Source organism: Hyperolius riggenbachi, chromosome 7 (genome assembly GCF_040937935.1).
Source record: "Hyperolius riggenbachi isolate aHypRig1 chromosome 7, aHypRig1.pri, whole genome shotgun sequence".
NCBI lineage: Eukaryota > Metazoa > Chordata > Amphibia > Anura > Hyperoliidae > Hyperolius > Hyperolius riggenbachi.
In genome coordinates this window covers 111372702-111398914 of record NC_090652.1, presented here as the reverse complement: position 1 = coordinate 111398914, position 26213 = coordinate 111372702, and the positions used below count along the sequence as shown (strand labels likewise).

At 48.6% G+C, this 26213-nt stretch overlaps 1 protein-coding gene across 1 annotated transcript; it reads right to left on the bottom strand.

The window, feature by feature from the left end:
- Window positions 1-1190: 1190 nt before the first annotated feature.
- On the bottom strand, window positions 1191-26213 carry ZFAND2A (zinc finger AN1-type containing 2A). The gene is made up of 9 exons (XM_068246772.1): window positions 26030-26213; window positions 23161-23246; window positions 12692-12786; window positions 11047-11169; window positions 9319-9470; window positions 9069-9185; window positions 7890-7950; window positions 3351-3427; window positions 1191-2640 (listed from the first exon to the last, which is right to left on the bottom strand). Exons 2-9 carry the CDS (start codon window positions 23213-23215, stop codon window positions 2601-2603), a joined length of 720 nt encoding a protein of 239 aa, XP_068102873.1. The 5' UTR covers window positions 23216-23246; window positions 26030-26213; the 3' UTR covers window positions 1191-2600.

Genomic DNA, 26213 nt, shown 5'->3' with positions numbered 1-26213 from the left:
TATCTGCTGTGTTTATTAAATATGTACATTGCAGTTCAGCATTTATGTATACTCCATCAATGAAATCCCATAACATTTTTTTACTTGTACAGAAGTGAAAGTTCAAAGTATGAGGAAGAATAAGCCAAATGAGGAAACGGCTACAGCATGGCTGCAGTCCTCCAGTAAACCAGTGGATGGCGTCAGACTTAAAACTTTAACATTCAGGTTACTTTAAAGAGAACCCGAGGTGTGTTTAAAGAATGTTATCTGCATACAGAGGCTGGATCTGCCTATACAGCCCAGCCTCTGTTGCTATCCCAAACCCCACTAAGGTCCCCCTGCACTCTGCAATCCCTCATAAAATCACAGCCGTGCTGTGAGGCTGTGTTTACATCTGTAGTGTCAGTCTCAGCTGCTCCCCCGCCTCCTGCAGAGCTCTGGTCCCTGCCCCCATCCCTTCCCTCCAATCAGCAGGTAGGGAAGGGATGCAGGCGGGGACTGGAGTTCTGCAGGAGGCGGGGAGAGCAGCAGACTGACACTATAGAGATAAACACAGCCAGCTCTGACAAGCTGTTTGTCAGCAGCGTGGCTGTGATCTATGAGGGATTGCAGAGTGCAGGGGGACCTGAGGGGGGTTTGGGATAGCAACAGAGGCTGGGCTGTATAGGTAGATCCAGCCTCTGTATGCAGATACTATTCTTCAAACCCACCTCGGGTTCTCTTTAACCTTAGAAGGACGCTGATCATTATTTCTGTCCCCAAATAAACAAATCAACACAAACCATCTCCAGCAAAGGAGGAATAATATTACTACAAGCTGTTTGGCATATTTCTTGCTGGCTTTCGAGAACTATGCAGGTCATGCATATGAGAAATTAAAGCGGAATATAACCCAGCATTTCAACTTTGCTCTAAAACATTATTTACAGCATATTATATGCAATCAGCATTTTTTTTTTACTAGACCAGCATTGGAAGGGTTACACAGAGCTTTAAAGTCCTGTGGAGAGACATGCTGCCCACAGCCGAAGTTTAGATGTTACATTGTGTAAGTAAACACAATGTAACAAGTGAGGAATGCGACTCACTCTCTGACTGTGCAGGAGCTGGAGGACAGCCAGAGAGTGTGTAACATTCACCACTTGTTACATTGTGTTTACTTAAATGTATCTATCTAATCTTCGGCTGCAGGCAGTATGTCTCTCCACGGGACTTTAAAGCTCTGTGTGTAACCCTTCCAATGCTGGTTGCATATAATATGCTGTAAATAATGCTTTAGAGCAAAGTTCAAATGCAGGGTTAGATTCCTCTTTAAAATCATTTTTCCTATTTCTGCCGATAATATTACTTTATACAGAACAAAACATTTGGTCAATATAAAATAGATAATAATGCCTTGGGCAAACTGGTAATCATTGACTAAAGAGAACCTGAGATGAAGATAAAGGCTATATTTAATACTTACCTGGGGCTTTCTTCAGCCCCATGAGGTGCATTGGCTCCTCGCTGTCCTCACCGGCCACTCGATTGTCTTCTAATCAGCCTCGGTAATGTGCCCGGCTACGCTCTTCTACACACTTCCTGTCGCAGGCACAAAACCGCAGCACGACTGGCTGCTACTGGCCAGATTACCGGAGCGGATTCGAAGATAACGGAGCGACAGGAGTGGACAGCGAGGGAGCCCCATGTAAGTACAAATACAGCCTTTATCTTCATCTCAGGTACCCTTTAAGCAGATGATAACTGTACAAAGCTGCTGGTTAAATGACTCACAGTTCATAGCTTTGGATTTGCCCGCAGTCATTTCCTGTTTCACATGAAATGTGCGCAATTTGAAAGACAACTGTGTGATGCATCTGGCGGTAACTGACTGCGTCAAGTCTCACTGCTCGTTAGGAAGGTCCACCAATGATATTAGAAGACTGAATGGGTGTCTTTGTGACAGAAATCTTAAAGCGCTCCCGAGGCGACACAGTAAATCTCTCTTTACTAAGCTAGGACTTCTTCCCGTCCCCATTAGTCCTTTGGGTCCCTTGCCGCAGCTCCAGTCCTCCCCGGTGTCCCGCTGGCCACCTGTAAGTATTGCCAACTGATCGGTGGGTCAGCAATTCTGCATATGCACAGGCGCGCACACGTGTCCGATGATGTGGGCGTATTTGCATGCGGGCTCATGCGCAGAGGCACGGACGGGTCGGCAATACTTACATGCAGCCAGTGAGACACCAGGGAGGACTGGAGCTGTGGCCAGGGACCCAAAGGACTAACGGGCTGGAAGAAGCCCCAGTTAAGTAAAGAGAGATTTATTGCTTCAACTCGGGAGTCCTTTAAAGACAGACATTTATTAATTCTTCAATGGGTCTGAAACTCACAACTCTCCATATATATGTACATGAAACTATCTGGAATAATATTCGAAACAAATGTATAATTACAATAATCCTTATTTACAGGTGGAAAGAAAAGTCTCCTCTACCCTTGGGGGCCACAATTCAACTATCAAGTCTTCACGTGATAACTACTAAACAAAAGCTGCCAATTTTCTACTCAGGATTACAGGAGAGTTCCGATTCTATAAAAATATATTGTTGAAGTGTGGATTCATTGTGCCTAGACTTAATTTACTGTCCTGTGGTCTTTATTGCACTTAATGGTGGACACCTGTAAAGAGAGAATAAAAAAAAAAATACAGGTCAGGATGGTAGAAGCTCAATGCGCACAGTCAGCAATCTACAGGGGCACATCCAGCAAAGTCAGCAATCTCTAGAGGCAGAGCGCGCACAGTCAGCAGTCCCTAGAGGCAGAGCGCGCAGAGTCAGCAGTCCCTAGAGGCAGAGCACGCAGAGTCAGCAGTCCCTAGAGGCAGAGCGCAGAGTCAGCAGTCCCTAGAGGCAGAGCGCAGAGTCAGCAGTCCCTAGAGGCAGAGTCAACAGTCCCTAGAGGCAGAGCGCAGAGTCAGCAGTCCCTAGAGGCAGAGCGCAGAGTCAGCAGTCCCTAGAGGCAGAGCGCAGAGTCAGCAGTCCCTAGAGGCAGAGCGCAGAGTCAGCAGTCTCTAGAGGCAGAACGCAGAGCCAGCAGTCTCTAGAGGCAGAGCACACACAGTCAGCAGTCACTAGAGGCAGAGAGCACAGTCAGCAGTCTCTAGAGGAATAATACAGCGAGTAAGCCCCCGAGATGTAATGTATAGTTAAGCTTCAGATTAAGTGTACAGTGAGTAAGCTCCAGAGGCATAATACATAGTTAATAAGCACTACCGGCATCATATACCCTGAATAAGCTCTAGAGCTCTCAGATATTTATTTAGAATACAGGATTGCTTTCTTGCCATGCTAAAGCAGGAAGACTGCGGCAGCAGTTCCAACATCACATACCTCAATGTGAGTAAATGATTCATTCCCGCTTCCAACAAGGACAACTCCAAAGCCCTCTGTAGAGCTTCTTCTTCAGTCTGGAAAAGATTTAAGATATTAGTATGTCTGCAGTTCTGAAAACCACAAATGCAATTATTCTGCTACTATTCAGAGAAAACACTAAGAAAACAGCTGTAATTCTGTTTAAAGAGAACCAGAGATGAAGCACCCTCTTGTATTGTACCTTATAAATCAGTGGGAACATGACAGTAAACACCTAATCTGCTCTTTGTTTCATTGTTCTCTGTTTAATCTGGCTGTTAACACCTCTGATAAGAATCCCCTACTGAGCACTCAGTCTAGCTTTGCTACAGAAAGATTATAGCTGAGTCTATCTTCTCTGGTGTCTTTTCAAGCCCAAGCCTGCCCCCTTGTGGCTCTGCTATAATGACTCAGCTATAATTATTCCCTGCAAAGCCAGACTGAATTCTCAGTCCGGGACTCTTATCACAGCTGATAACAGACACTTAGCAGTGAGGATGAAACCAAGAGCATGGTAAGTGTTTTCTCTAATGTTCTTACTAATATATATTTTAAAATACACAAGGGTGCTTCGTCTCTGGTTCCCTTTAAGCAGTTTCATGAATTACACACCTCTGCTACACTGCATAGCCAGCTGACTCCTCCATCACTGCCACACTGCCTTCATACAAATCATGCATTATATGAAGATTAACTTTTTAGATGAAAGTTAGCAAAACATCCTATTTATTTTAAAGTGGAGGACTCCTAGAACACAAAGGCCCATATGCAAGTAATATGCAACTAACTTTTTCTCACACCATACCAATATAATTGTTTCAGGGGTGCTAAACTCAAATTGGGTCAAAATTGTACACTGGGACCTATTCGTGGGCCAACCTCAATGTCTACTGGCCACCTTCCCCCCCTTATACAGTTCCCGGGTGACTAGAGGACCCCTCCTCCCCTATACAGTTCCCTAAGGTTTAGCTCTTTCCCCCTACATACCCCATATGGCTTCCCTGGTGTTCTAGGGCTTCATCTCCAATATAGCTTCCCTGGTGGTCTAGATTGGGCCAAACATAATGGTTCTGAGGGCCAAATTTGGCCCATGGGCTGGAGTTTGACATGTATGAATTATTTTAATCCACTAGCAAGCAAGAAAATCCTCAAAATAGTTTTGATAGTACTTTTTTTTTACCAACTTTTTGATTTTTTTTCAATTGGAAAGTGCTGAAAAGGTGTTTTAAAGAGAAAATGAAAAATTATCTCCCAAGAGAAAAAAAGTTAATTGCACATGGGCCAAGATCCTTAATCAGGAGTACAGGTGTCCTATACATTTTACATACATTTTCCTCAGACTTAAAAGAGAAGCATATCATTTTTTGATCAGTTGGCCGATTTCTAAAGCCTTGTATGCAAGCTAGACGCAATTCCGCCACGTTGGACATTCGGCGCAGTCTTGCCGAGAATCTAGCAGGTGTACATGTGTCCTACGCTGTTTAAGAGATCCATCATGCTGGGTCTCTAAGTGACACTGGCAAACAAGTGACTGTCAAGCCCACTGCTTTTGGCTTACCCCACCCACCGGAAGCTGCTCCATTGAGGTCCGCCCCGGTTCTTCCTCCATTGAACAGTCTATGCTACTCTGCTATAGCCAAGCAACGTATCTATAAATCGCACTTGTGCCCTGCAGTGTCGCCCTAACGATCAAGCATGATTGTTAAAGGTGCCAACGATTGTGCAAATGAACGCACCTTTATTTAATGAATGGCTGGTCTTGATCATGTGATCAAGTGTAATTTCTCCCTCCTGTGTAGACTAGTAAGCAGAAGTGACAAGACTTGCCATTCCTAAAAATCCCAAAATTAACATATTGGCCTCAATTCACTAAGATCATGCTGGAGATAATAAGGCAAGAGAAAACTTACCTCCACACGTGAGAGAGTTATCTTACCTCTTCATTCCTTAAGTTACCTCTACTGTAGTTAATTTACCTCCTCTGTAGTTAATTTACCTCCTCTGTAGTTAATTTACCTCCTCTGTAGTTATTTTCACACGCAGTTAATTAACAGCCTGTCTTTAACTCTGGAGTTATTTTAAGGATTGGAGAGTTAATTTAAATACAGATGAGTTAACTTTAGGCTTGCCTGAGGTAAAATGTTTCCTGAATACGACATGCCTAATCACCATGGTAACAACTCTAAAAGAGTTATTAAAGACAGGAGATAAGCTTAGTGAATTGAGGCCAATGTGCGTTGACATCCTGATGCTTACAGATCTGGTTTTCCAGGCTCCCCTCTGTCCCCAGTTCTTGGCTCTGACTGAAGCCAAAAATATCATGCAGTGGGTATACAGCATCAGAAACATCTGATCTACATGCTGGTTCAGGGTCTATGGCTAAAAAGGATTAGAGACAGGATCAGCAGGATAGCCAGGCAACTGGTATTGCTTAAAAGATGATAAATATCTTCGAGGGGTTTAAATATTGAATTGGATATTAATTGTTTCATTGCTAATATTGCTAATGGATGAGGTATTTGTTGTATGCACTTTACAATTTTTTGGATTTTTATATGCACTGTATATGCACTGTATATGCACTGTATATGCACTGTAGTTTCACGTGTTTATGTGAATTTTATGAATTAGTGTAAGGGATTTGGGGAGTGAATGAATTATGATACTGTCAATTTTCTGTGCTCACTGTTATGGTATGCCAATTAATTATACTATGGAGAATAGGAGGACATAGTTATTGTGTCACTCCATATGGTTAGTTTATAAGCACTGTCACTTTAAAGCAATATGGTGATGTGTGTAACTTATGGGGGAGGGGTGGTAACTAGTGAATTATGCCAAATTAATTATACCGTGGAGAACAGGAGGACATAGGAGGTGTGTTACTCTATATGGGTAGCATGTAAGCACTGTCACTTTAAAGCAATATGGTGAGGAGTGTGTAATTAAGGGGGGAGGGGGTGGTAAAGAGTGAATTTATGAGTTTATAGGGTAAACTGATATACTATGATGTGAAATTTATACTGTTAATTGAGGGTCAATTGGTGACTAATGTGATTTATTTATGGAGAGTATGTGGATTTATTGTATTTAAGCACGTATAGGGATGGGTATAGTGGATATTGTGTGGGATGGAATATAATAATTTATTATATTTACACATTGCGAGGGTGGGGTATTTGAATTAGATGATATTTAAACTCCTAGTATTTTAGATTTTGATGTGGAATAGAGGGAAGATGCTGTACAGAATGCTATGCTCATTCCCCCATTCTGCTGCTGATAAATATGCAAACGAGTGTAGCTAGATGCCCCATATATAGTTAGGAAGGCTTGTGCTTTTATGATTTTATGTTATGATTGTTATCGCAAATTTGCCACACTGCGGAGAAACGCAAGTCAGCACGTTAGGGGGAGCCTAGCAACAAGGAGAGGGCGGGATTGCGGGCGGACCCGATGACGGAGGAGGCGCGGTGTGGTATTTGTATACGACGTTGGCCGGCTCTCTTCAGCCCCTGAATGAGTTACGCATTGTAACGAAACGCGTAGGGCGGAGTCGGAGGAGTGCGCTGACGTCACGATCAGGAAACAGGGAAGCCGGATGGTAATGTGCTGCCCAGTTTGTCCGCGGCTGGAGCAAGTACAATCTCTGTAACCTGGCGTTTGATATTAAACTGAATCTGCTTTTACATCTGGGTCTCCTCCTTGGCTGACTTAAAGAGGCTTGATGTGCATTGTTGAAAGACGCGCTTCCGGTGAGTGCTCCCACAAAGGGGGAAAGTAACTGTGATCCCTATTAAGGTGGTGGAACTACCCCCAGGAGTGCAGCACGGGTGCTGGATATAGCTTATTGTAGACAATGCTGGGCACTATGTGCGTTTTTTAATTTGTATTACAGGGTGCTGAGCAAGCGCAGTGATTTTATGGATATATGCAATTAAGATCAAGCATGATTGTTAAAGGTGCCAACGATTGTGCAAGTGAACGCACCTTTATTTACTGAATGGCTGGTCTTGATCATGTGATCAAGTGTAATTTCTCCCTCCTGTGTAGACTAGTAAGCAGAAGTGACATGACTTGCCATTCCTAAAAATCCCCAAATTAACATAATGTGCGTTATGACGTCCTGATGCTTACAGATCTGGTTTTCCAGGCTCCCCTCTGTCCCCAGTTCTGTTCCAGGCTCTGACTGAAGCCGAAAATATCATGCAGTGGGTATACAGCATCAGAAACATTTGATCTACATGCTTGTTCAGGGTCTATGGCTAAAAAGGATTAGAGACAGAGGATCAGCAGGATAGCCAGGCAACTGGTATTGCTCTCGTTGTATATCATTGATTTGGTCAGGTGACTGATTTCCACCAATCCAATACCCTAAACACCTGCTGTCCAACAGAGAAATACTGTACATATAGATTCATGATGGTCAGGTCTCAACTATGGGCATCTGCAGACAGACAATGTAAGGGCTGTTCTTTAGAAAGATTAAAATTTAAATAGCAATAATAGATTTCTTACCAATCCATTCTGAAGATCAAGGTCAGATAGTACCGCTGGTCCTGAAGCCAAGAGAGGGTCACTGCATATGAGAAGCACAAGTCAGGCAAGGTCCCACATCGTCTACCATAAGACAGAATATACATAGATCATACATGTCAAACTCCGGCCCACGGGCCAAATCTGGCCCTCAGAGCCATTAAATTTGGCCTTTAAGTGGTTTCCCCACTTTGAATTATATTTGGCCGACTCTAGATCACCAGGGAAGCTATATTGGAGATGAAGCCCTAGAACACCAGGGAAGCCATATGGGGGATGTAGGGGGAAACCATTAAACCCTAGGGAACTGTATAGGGGTTGGAGGGGGACCATTAGACACCAGGGAACTTTATAAGGGAGGAAGGTAGCTAGTAGACATTGGCCTCAATTCTGGTAGCTGTGTGAGGTAAATATTTTTTTTTGTAGGTTTATTTTAAAGCAATTTTGAAAGATTGGGGGGTGGGGGGGGGGGGCATTTGATTATGTATCAACCTATGAAATGTATATTTATAGGCATCCCTTATAAAAAAAAAAATCCAGTAAATATTTGGAGTTTTATTTTTACTATTCTTTTCTATTACACAGCCTGAATAGGATGGCACTAAAACAGCAATAGGAACTGCGCTAAAAACTGCAAAATGTATACAAATTGACTTTACCTCCAGGTACAGGCAGGTCTTAAAATGATCGGTAAATTATGTGCAAACATGCCCCCTAATTTCCATGAGAATAGCTATTTTCGGTAAATTACCTTATAATTTACCTCATGAGGTAAAACATGACTAAAACCTACCAGAATTGTCAAAGGTCATTACCTCACGAGGTAAAATTACCTCAAATGAGGTAATCCTACCAGAATTGAGGCAATTTTGTATTTGTTCTTAAAAAATGCGAACGCAATCGCTGCACAAAGCGATTTTGTGAGCGTTTTTCCCTATATCTTCCATTGAGGCAAAATTGCCCCAAAAATGGAACAGACACCGCTTTTCTGCACTCACAGCGCACGAACCGCGCTGACATGAACCTTCTCATAGAGATTTATTGCACAAGTTTTTTGTGGACGATTTAAAAATCGCCTGCGCTTGAAAAAAGTCTGAAAACGCCCCTAGTGTGAATGCACCCTCAAGGTGTATTCCCAGCAGCAGTTCAGCGGATAATCACCTCTTAGCTTCAGCCCTGCAGGATTCAGGCTGCTCCACATTCTGGATCACGATTGGCCTATTCACCTCCTCCAAACTCAGCTCAGAGGATTTCTGAAGTCGCATTAAAGCTGCATATCTGCAAACAGGTAAACAGACAATGAAACCACTGGCATTAAAAAAAAGACACATCGCTCATATCAAGGATGCAAGCAACACTAAGGTCCAAAGCAAGCAACAACTAGCTGGCAAGAAGACCACAATCCACTCACCCGGCTCTAGAAAGCGCTGGCCCTGTGGTCTTGCAGTCATGGTCCAGTGGGTGTCTGTGGGACAGGCAAAAGTTACTGTGACAGCGATCGCATTCAATCTTCATCAGCTCCTTCTTTTTGCAGCCTGGTTTACAGCATCGATTTGTGAAAATCTGCAGATTAAGTAAAGCACCAAATTGACAGATCAGACAAGTCAAAGTTACCCAAACTTTATCTAGTATGTGTAAAATGTTCCAATAATTTTTATTGGAGTTTTCTTATAAACAATTATATACAATCAGGTAGAAATTATTATCAATAGTAACAAACATATGTATCATATACAATATACAACATTGTACAACTGTAAGTTGCAGTATTATTTGTACAAACAAATTATAACAAATGTTTTTCTTTGGGTATTACACCTCTTAATATTAAACAACAATAATGTCTATCAAATATGCGTAATATGACTACCACGCGTAAAATGTTATTGCTTATTGAAACTAAGAATTTAAACCTCTATGTGCCATCTCGCGTACATATATGGTATCCATGCGTAAACGCGTATTTTTAAAGAGACACTGAAGCGAGACTAAATCTCGCTTCAGCTCTCATATATAGCAGGGGCATGTGTGCCCCTGCTAAAACGCCGCTATCCCGCGGCTGAACGAGGGTCCCTGACCCCCCAACCCACCCCCTGCAAACCTTGGTCGCAGACTTGGTCGCTGATTTTGCTTCCTGGAGGCAAGGGCTAACGGCTGCAGCCCTGCCTCCCAGCGCGTCTATCAGACGCGCATCGCCGCCTCTCCCCCGCCCCTCTCAGTGAAGGAAGACTGAGAGGGGCGGGGGAGAGGCGGAGATACGCGCTGACAGACGCGCGTGGGGCAGGGCTGCAGCGGTTAGCCCTGCCCCAATGCGGAAGCGCTCCCCCGCATTACGGAGGGGATTTGGGGGGACAGGGACCCCCGTTAAGCCGCGGGATAGCGGCGGTTTAGCAGGGGCACACGTGCCCCTGCTATATATGAGGTCTGAAGCGAGATCTATTCTCGCTTCAGACTCTCTTTAAGTGTAACTTCAGTAAATTTCCATCGCGTATATGTATGGTCTCCACGCGTAAACCAGTATGTGTAAAATGAATGCATGTGCATTAATCCTTTCCTGCTGCACAAAGCCCTAATTGTAAAGGCTATAGGAAGGTTTGATTAAACAAACAAAGAAAATATATAGATAGATAAATAAATAATAATAATAATAATAATAATAATAATAATAATAATAATAATGTAAGAAGAAAATAAAATCACACTTTGAGGAATCAGCCAAGCTTTCTCTAGCATGTTTGTAATGTAATGCTCTGAGGTTCCCATTCAGGATACCTTAGCTGAAAAGTGTGAGTGTGAGTGTGTGTGTGGTGTAACAGGGGGGAAGGCATGAGGAGAGCCCACTAAGCATGCCTGCTCCCCCTGTTTTCTTTCATTTTGAGATAAGGTATCCTTTAATGTTTTAATTTTCCAAATGATTGACTGTCCGATCAGAAACAATCCTTCAGGCCCACCAACAGAGGACATAAGCAATCCAATCAGACGAAAATAATCAGTGGAATCTATGCCGATAAGGGGGAACTATTCAGATATATCTGTCCTCTAAAATGCATAAACATCAATGGACAGATCTCTTTCAGAAGTTGCAGTGTTTCCAGTTTTGCCAATAATGGAGTTACAGAATGCAGAAAGAATAAAATACCTTTTGTCTCGGTTTTGAGCTGCAGTTTGTGTCAATGTGATGGCTCACTACAACGTCCGGCAATTCTCCTTTTTTTACTGGTACAGCAGCGCCACACTGTGGACAGACTGGTACTTTCACATCCTAGAAACAGCAATAGAATACTTTGAGTGATGCATAAAACAAAATGTAAAGACAAACACATCTTGTTTTGACAGTTAAAGTTCGTACACAAATCAAAAGTGTATGACCAACACCTCAAGATGACCAACCATTTACGTCATGTAAATGGTTGGTCATCTTGAGGTGTTGGTCATACACTTTTGATTCACACACCAACAAAGTGAATGACCAATGCTGCGTGTGCAAGCGAAACAATGGTTTGCACAACATGGCCACATTCAAAACAAGTATGTCATTCAAACGACATTGTACAGACGTGGCCAACTGCACGATATCAGCCCAACAGTTGTGTGAATTAAGTTGCCGGAAGGTTTGGGAAAACCACCGGTTATCAGTCGCTCGTCTAGCCATTTGCCACGTGCAAAATACACCCGTTTGTCGTCCAACAGAACAAATTCAAATGACAATAAAGGCTTGTTTCCACTACATGCAGATTGGATGCATAAAAACCGGACTCAAATGAATGCCTATGGGATTATTGCATCAGAAAAAAAAAAAAAAAAAAAAAATCGCGTTTAGTGGAAACAGGCCCATAGACACTTTCAGTTTAAAGAGGAACTCCAGTGAATATATGTAATAAAAAAGTGCTTCATTTTTACAATAATTATGTATAAATGATTTAGTCAGTGTTTGCCCATTGTAAAATCTCTTAAATCCCTGATTTACATTCTGACATTACATGGTGACATTTTTACTGTTGGCAGGTGATGTAGCTGCTGCATGCTTTTTTAGCAGTTGGAAACCGCTGTAAACAGCTATTTCCCACAATGCAACAAGGTTCACAGACAGGAAACTGCCAGGAGTACCACGGTCATCAGAGTTTCTTGTGGGAGGGGTTGCACCACAATATCAGTCATACAGCGCCCCCTGATGGTCTGTTTGTGAAAAGGAACAGATTTCTCATGTAAAAGGGGGTATCAGCTACTGATTGGGATAAAGTTCAATTCTTGGTCAGAGTTTCTATTTAAACTGAGAGCACCTGATTAAGTGTAACATGGGCCTAAGTCTAATTTTTACAAAGGCTATTAATCTGGTAAAAAAAAATCATCCAACTCCTCAGTTTATTGAAACCACTGACTGACTCCAGATACCCAAAATTGCTCCGACTCCTCGACTGACTCCACAGCCCTGTTAAAATAGAAATTATGTTACAGCTCTCAAGAAGAGAGTCTCTGATCAATAATGCTATTCACATGCATCACCAACTTTAATCCTATTACAATTCTCCTATGTCACTGCCTTTGCTTACGTTAAAAAAGACTTCTTGCTACCCTGCACTACTACATGCTTGCTGATAAGACCTAGAAGCCATAGCAACAACATATAAGTCATTTTTTCAAACATGGATCAACATACACTACAGTTTACCATCAAGCATAGAGTACTAAGTTACACTGTACATACTGGTGGTGACTTGTCATGTAAAACCAACCCTCCCGAATCACACCTTCATGTCTGCATTCTGTACAATCCAGTAACATACCTTCTTGTATGCAGAAGGACACTTGTGCTGCTCGTAGGTTAAGTGATCCTTACAGAACAGATCTTGACAAGCGTCACATTTCAGTGGAAGAAAATCTGTGCATGAGAAAAAGACAGGGCCTCTTAGATTACATGCAATGCTTTAAACCTTAACAATTAAAATAGTCAAACATTCAAACAAATAATACTTTCTAGCCATAATGTATTGGCTGCCAAAGGTACTCCACGCTTGGTGGAGCATGGGCATCCACTCACTCACACGGGGGCATGGCATGGGCTTGCACTCACTCACATGGGGGCATGGCATGGGCTTCCACTCACTCACATGGGGGCATGGCATAGGCTTCCACTCACTCACATGGTGGCATGGCATGGGCTTCCAATCACATGGGGGCATGGCATAGGCTTCCACTCACTCACATGGGGGCATGGCATAGGCTTCCACTCACTCACATGGGGGCATGGCATGGGCTTCCACTCACTCACATGGGGGCATGGTATGTGCTCCGCTTCCACTCACATGGGGGCATGGCATAGGCTTCCACTCACTCACATGGGGGCATGGCATGGGCATCCACTCACTCATGGGGGCATGGCATGGGCTTCCACTCACTGACATGGGGGCATGGCATGGGCTTCCACTCACTCACATGGGGGCATGGCATGTGCTCCGCTTCCACTCGCATGGGGGCATGGCATAGGCTTCCACTCACTCACATGGGGGCATGGCATGTGCTCCTCTTCCACTCACATGGGGGCATGGCATGGGCTTCCAATCACTCACATGGGGGCATGGCATTGGCTTCCACTCACTCACATGGGGGCATGGCATGGGCTTCCACTCACTCACATGGGGGCATGGCATAGGCTTCCACTCACTCACATGGGGGCATGGCATAGGCTTCCACTCACTCACATGGGGGCATGGCATAGGCTTCCACTCACTCACATGGGGGCATGGCATAGGCTTCCAATCACTCACATGGGGCATGGCATAGGCTTCCAATCACTCACATGGGGCATGGCATAGGCTTCCACTCACTCACATGGGGGCATGGCATAGGCTTCCACTCACATGGGGGCATGACATAGGCTTCCAATCACTCACATGGGGCATGGCATAGGCTTCCACTCACTCACATGGGGGCATGGCATAGGCTTCCACTCACTCACATGGGGGCATGGCATAGGCTTCCACTCACTCACATGGGGGCATGGCATAGGCTTCCAATCACTCACATGGGGCATGGCATAGGTTTCCACTCACATGGGGCATGGCATAGGCTTCCACTCACTCACATGGGGCATGGCATAGGCTTCCAATCACCCACATGGGGGCATGGCATAGGCTTCCAATAACTCACATGGGGCATGGCATGTGCTCCGCTTCCACTCACCCACATGGTGGCATGGCATAGGCTTCCACTCACTCACATGGGGGCATGGCATATGCTTCCACTCACTCACATGGGGGCATGGCATAGGCTTCCACTCACCCACATGGGGGCATGGCATAGGCTTCCACTCACCCACATGGGGGCATGGCATAGGCTTCCACTCACCCACATGGGGGCATGGCATAGGCTTCCACTCACCCACATGGGGGCATGGCATAGGCTTCCACTCACCCACATGGGGCATGGCATAGGCTTCCACTCACTCACATGGGGCATGGCATAGGCTTCCACTCACTCACATGGGGGCATGGCATAGGCTTCCACTCACTCACATGGGGGCATGGCATAGGCTTCCAATCACTCACATGGGGGCATGGCATAGGCTTCCACTCACTCACATGGGGGCATGGCATAGGCTTCCAATCACTCACATGGGGGCATGGCATAGGCTTCCAATCACTCACATGGGGGCATGGCATAGGCTTCCACTCACTCACATGGGGGCATGGCATAGGCTTCCACTCACTCACATAGGGGCATGGCATAGGCTTCCACTCACTCACATGGGGGCATGGCATAGGCTTCCAATCACTCACATGGGGCATGGCATAGGCTTCCACTCACTCACATGGGGCATGGCATAGGCTTCCACTCACTCACATGGGGCATGGCATAGGCTTCCAATCACCCACATGGGGGCATGGCATAGGCTTCCAATAACTCACATGGGGCATGGCATGTGCTCCGCTTCCACTCACCCACATGGTGGCATGGCATAGGCTTCCACTCACTCACATGGGGGCATGGCATAGGCTTCCACTCACCCACATGGGGGCATGGCATAGGCTTCCACTCACCCACATGGGGGCATGGCATAGGCTTCCACTCACATGGGGGCATGGCATAGGCTTCCACTCACCCACATGGGGGCATGGCATAGGCTTCCACTCACTCACATGGGGGCATGGCATAGGCTTCCACTCACCCACATGGGGGCATGGCATAGGCTTCCACTCACCCACATGGGGGCATGGCATAGGCTTCCACTCACTCACATGGGAGCATGGCATGGGCTTCCAATCACTCACATGGGGGCATGGCATAGGCTTCCACTCACCCACATGGGGGCATGGCATATGCTTCCACTCACTCACATGGGGGCATGGCATAGGCTTCCACTCACATGGGGGCACGGCATAGGCTTCCAATCACTCACATGGGGCACGGCATGGGCTTCCACTCACCCACATGGGGCATGGCATGGGCTTCCACTCACCCACATGGGGGCATGGCATAGGCTTCCAATCACATGGGGGCATGGCATAGGCTTCCAATCACTCACATGGGGGCATGGCATAGGCTTCCACTCACCCACATGGGGCATGGCATGGGCTTCCAATCACTCACATGGGGGCATGGCATAGGCTTCCAGTCACTCACATGGGGGCATGGCATAGGCTTCCACTCACATGGGGGCATGGCATAGGCTTCCACTCACATGGGGGCATGGCATAGGCTTCCACTCACATGGGGGCATGGCATAGGCTTCCACTCACATGGGGGGCATGGCATAGGCTTCCACTCACATGGGGGGCATGGCATAGGCTTCCACTCACATGGGGGGCATGGCATGGGCTTCCAATCACATGGGGGCATGGCATAGGCTTCCACTCACTCACATGGGGGCATGGCATAGGCTTCCACTCACTCACATGGGGGCATGGCATGGGCTTCCACTCACTCACATGGGGGCATGGTATGTGCTCCGCTTCCACTCACATGGGGGCATGGCATAGGCTTCCACTCACTCACATGGGGGCATGGCATGGGCATCCACTCACTCACATGGGGGCATGGCATGGGCTTCCACTCACTCACATGGGGGCATGGCATGGGCTTCCACTCACTCACATGGGGGCATGGCATGTGCTCCGCTTCCACTCACATGGGGGCATGGCATAGGCTTCCACTCACTCACATGGGGGCATGGCATCTGCTCCTCTTCCACTCACATGGGGGCATGGCATGGGCTTCCAATCACTCACATGGGGGCATGGCATTGGCTTCCACTCACTCACATGGGGGCATGGCATGGGCTTCCACTCACTCACATGGGGGCATGGCATAGGCTTCCACTCACTCACATGGGGGCATGGCATAGGCTTCCACTCACTCACATGGGGGCATGGCATAGGCTTCCACTCACTCACATGGGGGCATGGCATAGGCTTCCACTCACTCACATGGGGGCATGGCATAGGCTTCCACTCACATGGGGGCATGGCATAGGCTTCCACTCACCCACATGGGGCATGGCATGGGCTTCCACTCACCCACATGGGGGCATGGCATAGGCTTCCAATCACATGGGGGCATGGCATAGGCTTCCAATCACTCACATGGGGGCATGGCATAGGCTTCCACTCACCCACATGGGGCATGGCATGGGCTTCCAATCACTCACATAGGGGCATGGCATAGGCTTCCAGTCACTCACATGGGGGCATGGCATAGGCTTCCACTCACATGGGGGCATGGCATAGGCTTTCACTCACATGGGGGGCATGGCATAGGCTTCCACTCACATGGGGGGCATGGCATGGGCTTCCAATCACATGGGGGCATGGCATAGGCTTCCACCCACTCACATGGGGGCATGGCATAGGCTTCCACTCACTCACATGGGGGCATGGCATGGGCTTCCACTCACTCACATGGGGGCATGGTATGTGCTCCGCTTCCACTCACATGGGGGCATGGCATAGGCTTCCACTCACTCACATGGGGGCATGGCATGGGCATCCACTCACTCACATGGGGGCATGGCATGGGCTTCCACTCACTCACATGGGGACATGGCATGGGCATCCACTCACTCACATGGGGACATGGCATGGGCTTCCACTCACTCACATGGGGGCATGGCATGGGCTTCCACTCACTCACATGGGGGCATGGCATGGGCTTCCACTCACTCACATGGGGGCATGGCATGTGCTCCGCTTCCACTCACATGGGGGCATGGCATAGGCTTCCACTCACTCACATGGGGGCATGGCATGTGCTCCTCTTCCACTCACATGGGGGCATGGCATGGGCTTCCAATCACTCACATGGGGGCATGGCATTGGCTTCCACTCACTCACATGGGGGCATGGCATGGGCTTCCACTCACTCACATGGGGGCATGGCATAGGCTTCCACTCACTCACATGGGGGCATGGCAAAGGCTTCCACTCACCCACATGGGGGCATGGCATAGGCTTCCACTCACCCACATGGGGGCATGGCATAGGCTTCCACTCACTCACATGGGGGCATGGCATAGGCTTCCACTCACCCACATGGGGGCATGGCATAGGCTTCCACTCACCCACATGGGGGCATGGCATAGGCTTACACTCACTCACATGGGGCATGGCATAGGCTTCCAATCACCCACATGGGGGCATGGCATAGGCTTCCAATAACTCACATGGGGCATGGCATGTGCTCCGCTTCCACTCACCCACATGGTGGCATGGCATAGGCTTCCACTCACTCACATGGGGGCATGGCATATGCTTCCACTCACTCACATGGGGGCATGGCATAGGCTTCCACTCACCCACATGGGGGCATGGCATAGGCTTCCACTCACATGGGGGCATGGCATAGGCTTCCACTCACCCACATGGGGCATGGCATGGGCTTCCACTCACCCACATGGGGGCATGGCATAGGCTTCCAATCACATGGGGGCATGGCATAGGCTTCCAATCACTCACATGGGGGCATGGCATAGGCTTCCACTCACCCACATGGGGCATGGCATGGGCTTCCAATCACTCACATAGGGGCATGGCATAGGCTTCCAGTCACTCACATGGGGGCATGGCATAGGCTTCCACTCACATGGGGGCATGGCATAGGCTTCCACTCACATGGGGGGCATGGCATAGGCTTCCACTCACATGGGGGGCATGGCATGGGCTTCCAATCACATGGGGGCATGGCATAGGCTTCCACCCACTCACATGGGGGCATGGCATAGGCTTCCACTCACTCACATGGGGGCATGGCATGGGCTTCCACTCACTCACATGGGGGCATGGTATGTGCTCCGCTTCCACTCACATGGGGGCATGGCATAGGCTTCCACTCACTCACATGGGGGCATGGCATGGGCATCCACTCACTCACATGGGGGCATGGCATGGGCTTCCACTCACTCACATGGGGGCATGGCATGGGCTTCCACTCACTCACATGGGGGCATGGCATGGGCTTCCACTCACTCACATGGGGGCATGGCATGTGCTCCGCTTCCACTCACATGGGGGCATGGCATAGGCTTCCACTCACTCACATGGGGGCATGGCATGTGCTCCTCTTCCACTCACATGGGGGCATGGCATGGGCTTCCAATCACTCACATGGGGGCATGGCATTGGCTTCCACTCACTCACATGGGGGCATGGCATGGGCTTCCACTCACTCACATGGGGGCATGGCATAGGCTTCCACTCACTCACATGGGGGCATGGCAAAGGCTTCCACTCACCCACATGGGGGCATGGCATAGGCTTCCACTCACCCACATGGGGGCATGGCATAGGCTTCCACTCACTCACATGGGGGCATGGCATAGGCTTCCACTCACCCACATGGGGGCATGGCATAGGCTTCCACTCACCCACATGGGGGCATGGCATAGGCTTACACTCACTCACATGGGAGCATGGCATGGGCTTGCAATCACTCACATGGGGGCATGGCATAGGCTTCCACTCACATGGGGCATGGCATAGGCTTCCACTCACTCACATGGGGGCATGGCATAGGCTTCCACTCACATGGGGGCATGGCATAGGCTTCCAATCACTCACATGGGGCATGGCATAGGCTTCCAATCACTCACATGGGGCATGGCATAGGCTTCCACTCACTCACATGGGGCATGGCATAGGCTTCCACTCACTCACATGGGGCATGGCATAGGCTTCCAATCACCCACATGGGGGCATGGCATAGGCTTCCAATAACTCACATGGGGCATGGCATGTGCTCCGCTTCCACTCACCCACATGGTGGCATGGCATAGGCTTCCACTCACTCACATGGGGGCATGGCATAGGCTTCCACTCACTCACATGGGGGCATGGCATAGGCTTCCACTCACCCACATGGGGGCATGGCATAGGCTTCCACTCACCCACATGGGGGCATGGCATAGGCTTCCACTCACCCACATGGGGGCATGGTATAGGCTTCCACTCACCCACATGGGGCATGGCATAGGCTTCCACTCACTCACATGGGGGCATGGCATAGGCTTCCACTCACTCACATGGGGGCATGGCATAGGCTTCCAATCACTCACATGGGGGCATGGCATAGGCTTCCACTCACTCACATGCGGGCATGGCATAGGCTTCCACTCACCCACATGGGGGCATGGCATAGGCTTCCACTCACCCACATGGGGGCATGGCATAGGCTTCCACTCACCCACATGGGGGCATGGCATAGGCTTCCACTCACCCACATGGGGGCATGGCATAGGCTTCCACTCACTCACATGGGGGCATGGCATAGGCTTCCACTCACCCACATGGGGGCATGGCATAGGCTTCCACTCACCCACATGGGGGCATGGCATAGGCTTCCACTCACCCACATGGGGGCATGGTATAGGCTTCCACTCACCCACATGGGGCATGGCATAGGCTTCCACTCACTCACATGGGGCATGGCATAGGCTTCCACTCACTCACATGGGGCATGGCATAGGCTTCCAATCACCCACATGGGGGCATGGCATAGGCTTCCAATAACTCACATGGGGCATGGCATGTGCTCCGCTTCCACTCACCCACATGGTGGCATGGCATAGGCTTCCACTCACTCACATGGGGGCATGGCATAGGCTTCCACTCACTCACATGGGGGCATGGCATAGGCTTCCACTCACTCACATGGGGGCATGGCATAGGCTTCCACTTACCCACATGGGGGCATGGCATAGGCTTCCACTCACCCACATGGGGGCATGGCATAGGCTTCCACTCACCCACATGGGGGCATGGTATAGGCTTCCACTCACCCACATGGGGCATGGCATAGGCTTCCACTCACTCACATGGGGGCATGGCATAGGCTTCCACTCACTCACATGGGGGCATGGCATAGGCTTCCAATCACTCACATGGGGGCATGGCATAGGCTTCCACTCACTCACATGGGGGCATGGCATAGGCTTCCACTCACTCACATGGGGGCATGGCATAGGCTTCCACTCACCCACATGGGGGCATGGCATAGGCTTCCACTTACCCACATGGGGGCATGGCATAGGCTTCCACTTACCCACATGGGGGCATGGCATAGGCTTCCACTCACCCACATGGGGGCATGGCATAGGCTTCCACTCACCCACATGGGGGCATGGCATAGGCTTCCACTCACTCACATGGGGGCATGGCATAGGCTTCCACTCACCCACATGGGGGCATGGCATAGGCTTCCACTCACCCACATGGGGGCATGGCATAGGCTTCCACTCACCCACATGGGAGCATGGCATGGGCTTCCAATCACTCACATGGGGGCATGGCATAGGCTTCCACTCACCCACATGGGGGCATGGCATAGGCTTACACTCACTCACATGGGAGCATGGCATGGGCTTCCACTCACTCACATGGGGGCATGGCATAGGCTTCCACTCACATGGGGGCATGGCATAGGCTTCCACTCACCCACATGGGGCATGGCATGGGCTTCCACTCACCCACATGGGGGCATGGCATAGGCTTCCAATCACATGGGGGCATGGCATAGGCTTCCAATCACTCACATGGGGGCATGGCATAGGCTTCCACTCACCCACATGGGGCATGGCATAGGCTTCCAATCACTCACATGGGGGCATGGCATAGGCTTCCAGTCACTCACATGGGGGCATGGCATAGGCTTCCACTCACATGGGGGCATGGCATAGGCTTCCACTCACATGGGGGGCATGGCATAGGCTTCCACTCACATGGGGGGCATGGCATAGGCTTCCACTCACATGGGGGCATGGCATAGGCTTCCACTCACTCACATGGGGGCATGGCATAGGCTTCCAATCAGCCACATGGGGGCATGACATAGGCTTCCACTCACTCACATGGGGGCATGGCATAGTCTTCCAATCACTCACATGGGGGCATGGCATAGGCTTCCAATCACTCACATGGGGGCATGGCATAGGCTTCCAATCACTCACATGGGGGCATGGCATAGGCTTCCAATCACCCACATGGGGGCATGGCATAGGCTTCCACTCACTCACATGGGGGCATGGCATAGGCTTCCACTCACATGGGGGCATGGCATAGGCTTCCACTCACCCACATGGGGCATGGCATGGGCTTCCAATCACTCACATGGGGGCATGGCAAAGGCTTCCAGTCACTCACATGGGGGCATGGCAAAGGCTTCCACTCACATGGGGGCATGGCAAAGGCTTCCAATCACTCACATGGGGGCATGACATAGGCTTCCACTCACCCACATGGGGGCATGGCATAGGCTTCCACTCACCCACATGGGGTCATGGCATAGGCTTCCAATCAGCCACATGGGGGCATGACATAGGCTTCCACTCACTCACATGGGGGCATGGCATAGGCTTCCACTCACTCACATGGGGGCATGGCATAGGCTTCCACTCACTCACATGGGGGCATGGCATAGGCTTCCACTCACTCACATGGGGGCATGGCATAGGCTTCCACTCACTCACATGGGGGCATGGCATAGGCTTCCACTCACATGGGGGCATGGCATAGGCTTCCACTCACTCACATGGGGGCATGGCATAGGCTTCCACTCACATGGGGGCATGGCATAGGCTTCCACTCACATGGGGGCATGGCATGAACTTCATCTTATTCATATTGGTGAAATGGCATAGGCTTCCACTTAGTCTCCTAAGGACCATCATGGAGGGGAAATGACCCTGATGTTACTCATCCTCCCTTTTGTTTGGAAAAGTGTGTTATGCAGGCTGCCTCTATCACACCCTCTTGAAGCATCTACTGGAAAGATGCATGGCCCGAATGACACACCCTTCTTCCTGCTGTTGTTATCTATACCTATCAACTTTTTTTGAGATAAGAAAGAGGGACACTTAAGCCACACTCCTGCCACACCCTTCATCACGCATACCATAAAGATTTTGTAAGAAAAATATGTTGTTTTACAATTTAAACCACACTGGTTCTTTCTATCCTGGTTCATTTTCCTTAATATTAACATTTGAATATAAGAAATGTTAATTTAAAAGATGGGAATAAAGTTTAGTCAATTAAGCACAGTTTTCAGTAAAAAAAATACATACATTTATTTACATAGATCTGTACATTGAATCCTGAAAGAGGGACAAATGAGGAAGAAACAGGGACAGAGGGATTGGGTTCCAAAAGAGGGACAGATGGGAGCTATGTGTATGGAAAAGTGCACAGCTTAGGCTGCCTCTAGCAATGTCTTCTGAGAAAAAGCATGGTAAGATGTCAGTCTCCCTGCTGTTTGATCTGGTCAAACAGGCTTCAAGAGGCAGGAGGAGGGAGTCTGGCTGTCTATGGCCCATACTCACGAGTGACATTTGTCGCCGCAACACGCGGCGCGCGCGTGTTGCGGCGACAGGTCGCCCGTGAGTATGGGCCGCCGCACACGCGCGCACCCCGAACTGTCGCCCGTCGCTCATGTCGCCAGGCGATTGAAACTTTCAATCGCATGGCGACAGTCGCCGCTGCCCCCCCGCCGCAACTGTCGCTAGTCCGCGTGAGTACGCGGACTAGCGACAGCAACCTCCATGTAGGTACATGGAGCTTCCGGCGGGGGGAGGAGGAACGTCAGCGACAGCTTCCGCCTTGCCGCTGGTCCCTCTTCCGCGTGTGTACGCGGAGGGACCTGGCGAGAAGCTGTCGCCGGCCTGTCGCCCACACATTCACGTGTGCTGGCGACAGGCCACATTTCTCGCCCGTGAGTATGGGCCAAGGAGGGGGGGGGGAGGCTTTAGGTTGGGGTCACAATGTTTACATACCAAGCTGTCTGCAGGTCACTTCTGAGCAATGGTGTCCTAACTCTGGTAACTCCATTGTACAACAGTTTTCTTAACAAGGGAAAGCCCTATAAATGAAGAAAAAAAAAAATTTAAATAGTAATTAGCACACATACTGTATATGATACAACAGTTACAGAAGAGGATTGTAGAAATGAAAGGTTTAGTAGCCCAGTCCCATTTGTGACAGCAGTCCTTGCTGCTGACAAACTAAACTTACTTCCTGTCTGAGAAAATATCCACTACAAGGGCAAATCTAATGCCGATGACACAAAAGTGGGATGTTTTTCTGGCACAAGTATCAGGTTCCCTACCCTAACGATGAGGATGACGACAATAATACACAACTAAACACAAATTCAAAACCATCCATGTAAAATGTTGCCACTTTACAAACCAAGCATAGTACAATTTGATAGGATCCCAGGTAGGACAGTATATAGATCTGTTCTCTCATTGTTTACATGGGTTTCCTATGGGTGCTGCTATTTTCCCATTAACTTAGAAACCTAATCATAAGTTCATTAATTTCCACCAAAAATTGGCTCTCGAGACTAAAGCCTTGTACACACACTAGTCTGTTTCCCAATCAACCACCTCTGTGGAAAATCTAATGTGATTGTGTATACTATGACCCCCCAATGCATCAGGGAGACATGCGGACTGCTGGATCATCCGGACCTCCTCCCAAGGAATCCAGCGGGTGCAACTCAGCTGCAGTGGGGCTCCAGATGATCCAGCAGTCCATCTGTTGCGCTGATGAGTCGGGTCTGATTGGGGACCACACTATACACATTCCTAGTTTTGGGTACAGCGCACCCCTGCTTTTGGACGAGTGCAGCTGGGGGTCCAGATGATCCAGTAGTCTGGATGTCTCCCAGATGCAGCAGGGCTGATTGGGGGTCCACAGTATACACACTTTGTGCGGCACTCCTCTCGTGCAGGTGCAGCGTGGGGTCCACTGATTCAGCAGTCCTGATGTGCAGCCCTATCGTGCAGGGAGGTCCAGATGATTCAGCAGTCCTGATGTCTCACTGATGCGTCAGGGCTGATCAGGGGGTCACAAGTTTCTAGTTGCGTGAGTACTACATGACCCTGCCCTTGCGCACAGGGGGCGATTCCAAATGATCCAGCAGTCAGGGCCGATCGGGGGTCCAGAGTGTACACGCCTCGTGTGGTACTGCTCTCTCACGCAGGTGCAGCAGGGGGTGTCCAGAAGATCCAGCAGTCTGGCTGTTTTGCTGATGCGGCAGGGCTGATCGAGGGCCACAGAATACAAGTTGCGTGCATCGCAACTCACGCTGTCACAATGTGCAGGAGGAACCCAGGCAGAGGACAGCATGGGTAGCCTCTTGAGAATCTAGAGGCTTCCCTCTACTTTAGAGTATTTAGCTTTTGACCCAAGGTTCCCATACATGGTACAATTTTTTTTCATCCAATGTTACCATTTCTATGTAATTGAAGGGAACTGCCTAAATTATCCTTTCAGTATATTCACTCAATTAAAAAAAAATAAAAAATTAACCCTTACTGACACCTGAATCAACACCCTCACCTTAGCTCCAATTTTTGCATTCTCTAAAACATCTTTATATTACCTCTCCCTACCTCCAAACCACCCCAATTGACAACTAACCTACCCAATATTCACCTTCTATCTTCTTCTAACGGAGCAGTGCTTTTCAGCGCTGCTAGATTTGGGCGCAGCCGGCGCCTCCATAGACTTCAATAGGAATCATTCCTATTGAAGCGCTCAGTGAGTAACGTCGGCTCCGTCAGAAGACAGAGCCGAAGTTGCTTAAAAACATAATAATTCGGCCTCCAGCAATCGCTGGAAGCCGAATTATTTCATTCCCCCACTATCCATGTCGGCCTGGAGGGGGAATAGTAATTAAATCGGCCCGGACTTGTGCAGAAGCAGGATCAGCCATATACCGCTGTATCCTGCGCCCAAGTCTACCGGCGCCGATTTCAAATGTACGCTTCTTCTAAGCCCCCTTGACAGATCTCTTATGCCTGGTACACACCATGCAATGTCCCATCAAATAGACAGGAAAAGCAATCAGAAAAACGATCAGACCTGTCAGAAATAATCGATTCGACACGTCTCTGAAAGGAAATTGCATGGTGTGTACCAGGTATTACCTTTTCCACAGATCTCTGGCCTTGATTTAGTTAACCTGTTTCCTAAATTTTCTCCTAGGACATAACTTTTGATCTTATCTATGAAAAAACAATACTCTAAAAATTTGTAATACCGCATTTCTCCTGTTGGATTTTAAGCGCTCAAGAGCTTCAGCCACTAAGGGTCCACTCAACGGCCACCCTGCAGTGTTAGGAACTCTTGCCCAAGGACTTCTTATTAAATAGGTACTGACCCTAGCCAGGATTCCAACCCTGGTCTCCCACGTCAAAGGCGGTGCCCTTAACCAGTACACTATCCAGTCACAACTTATTAGCACTTGAAAAGTTAGCAGTTGAAAAAGACTACAAGTAGAAAAAGAAAAACTTATTTTGAGTATTTTCTTGCTTGCTGATAAGGAATAAAAACATCTTCTGTCACAAAACTCAACAGAAAAGTTATTGGTAACTGTACAGGGACCCTTGTACTCATTCAATATACATATAAACAGATCACACTCCTTGCCTTCTGATACACACCTCTCACCTTGCTCTCATATTTACATAACACAAATATCTCACCTTGCCCTCATAAGCACAATAGCAAACTTCGCTCACCTTATCTTCACCATGTACATAAAGCACATATATGCAGTTTTCTCTTTATTTCCGCCTATACATAACACACACTCTCTGATCATCATCCACAACACACATACACTTCTCTCACCTGCAGCTCCTGGTATCTCCAAGCCCCGGCTTCCTGTGTCATCCTCATTATATAGCAGCTCTCCCCTATGCTGAGTAACCGAGCAGAAATGCCAAGTCATCCACCGAGCTCTCCGCCCACCGGAGCCAGAAACTTCCAGGCACCCGTGCACAACGAAATGCCCTGTCATCCCTTGATGACAGTG

What these genes read in the sequence shown, in the direction of transcription:
- ZFAND2A (XM_068246772.1), bottom strand. Translation starts at nt 23,215, where the DNA reads ATGGAGTTACCAGAGTTAGGACACCATTGCTCAGAAGTGACCTGCAGA. An exon ending in GCTCAAAACCGAGACAAAAG is followed by an intron (nt 9,471 to 11,046) that starts GTATTTTATTCT and finishes CTTAATCTGCAG; the next exon opens with ATTTTCACAAATCGATGCTG. An exon ending in TTGATCTTCAGAATGGATTG is followed by an intron (nt 3,428 to 7,889) that starts GTAAGAAATCTA and finishes AATCTTTTCCAG; the next exon opens with ACTGAAGAAGAAGCTCTACA.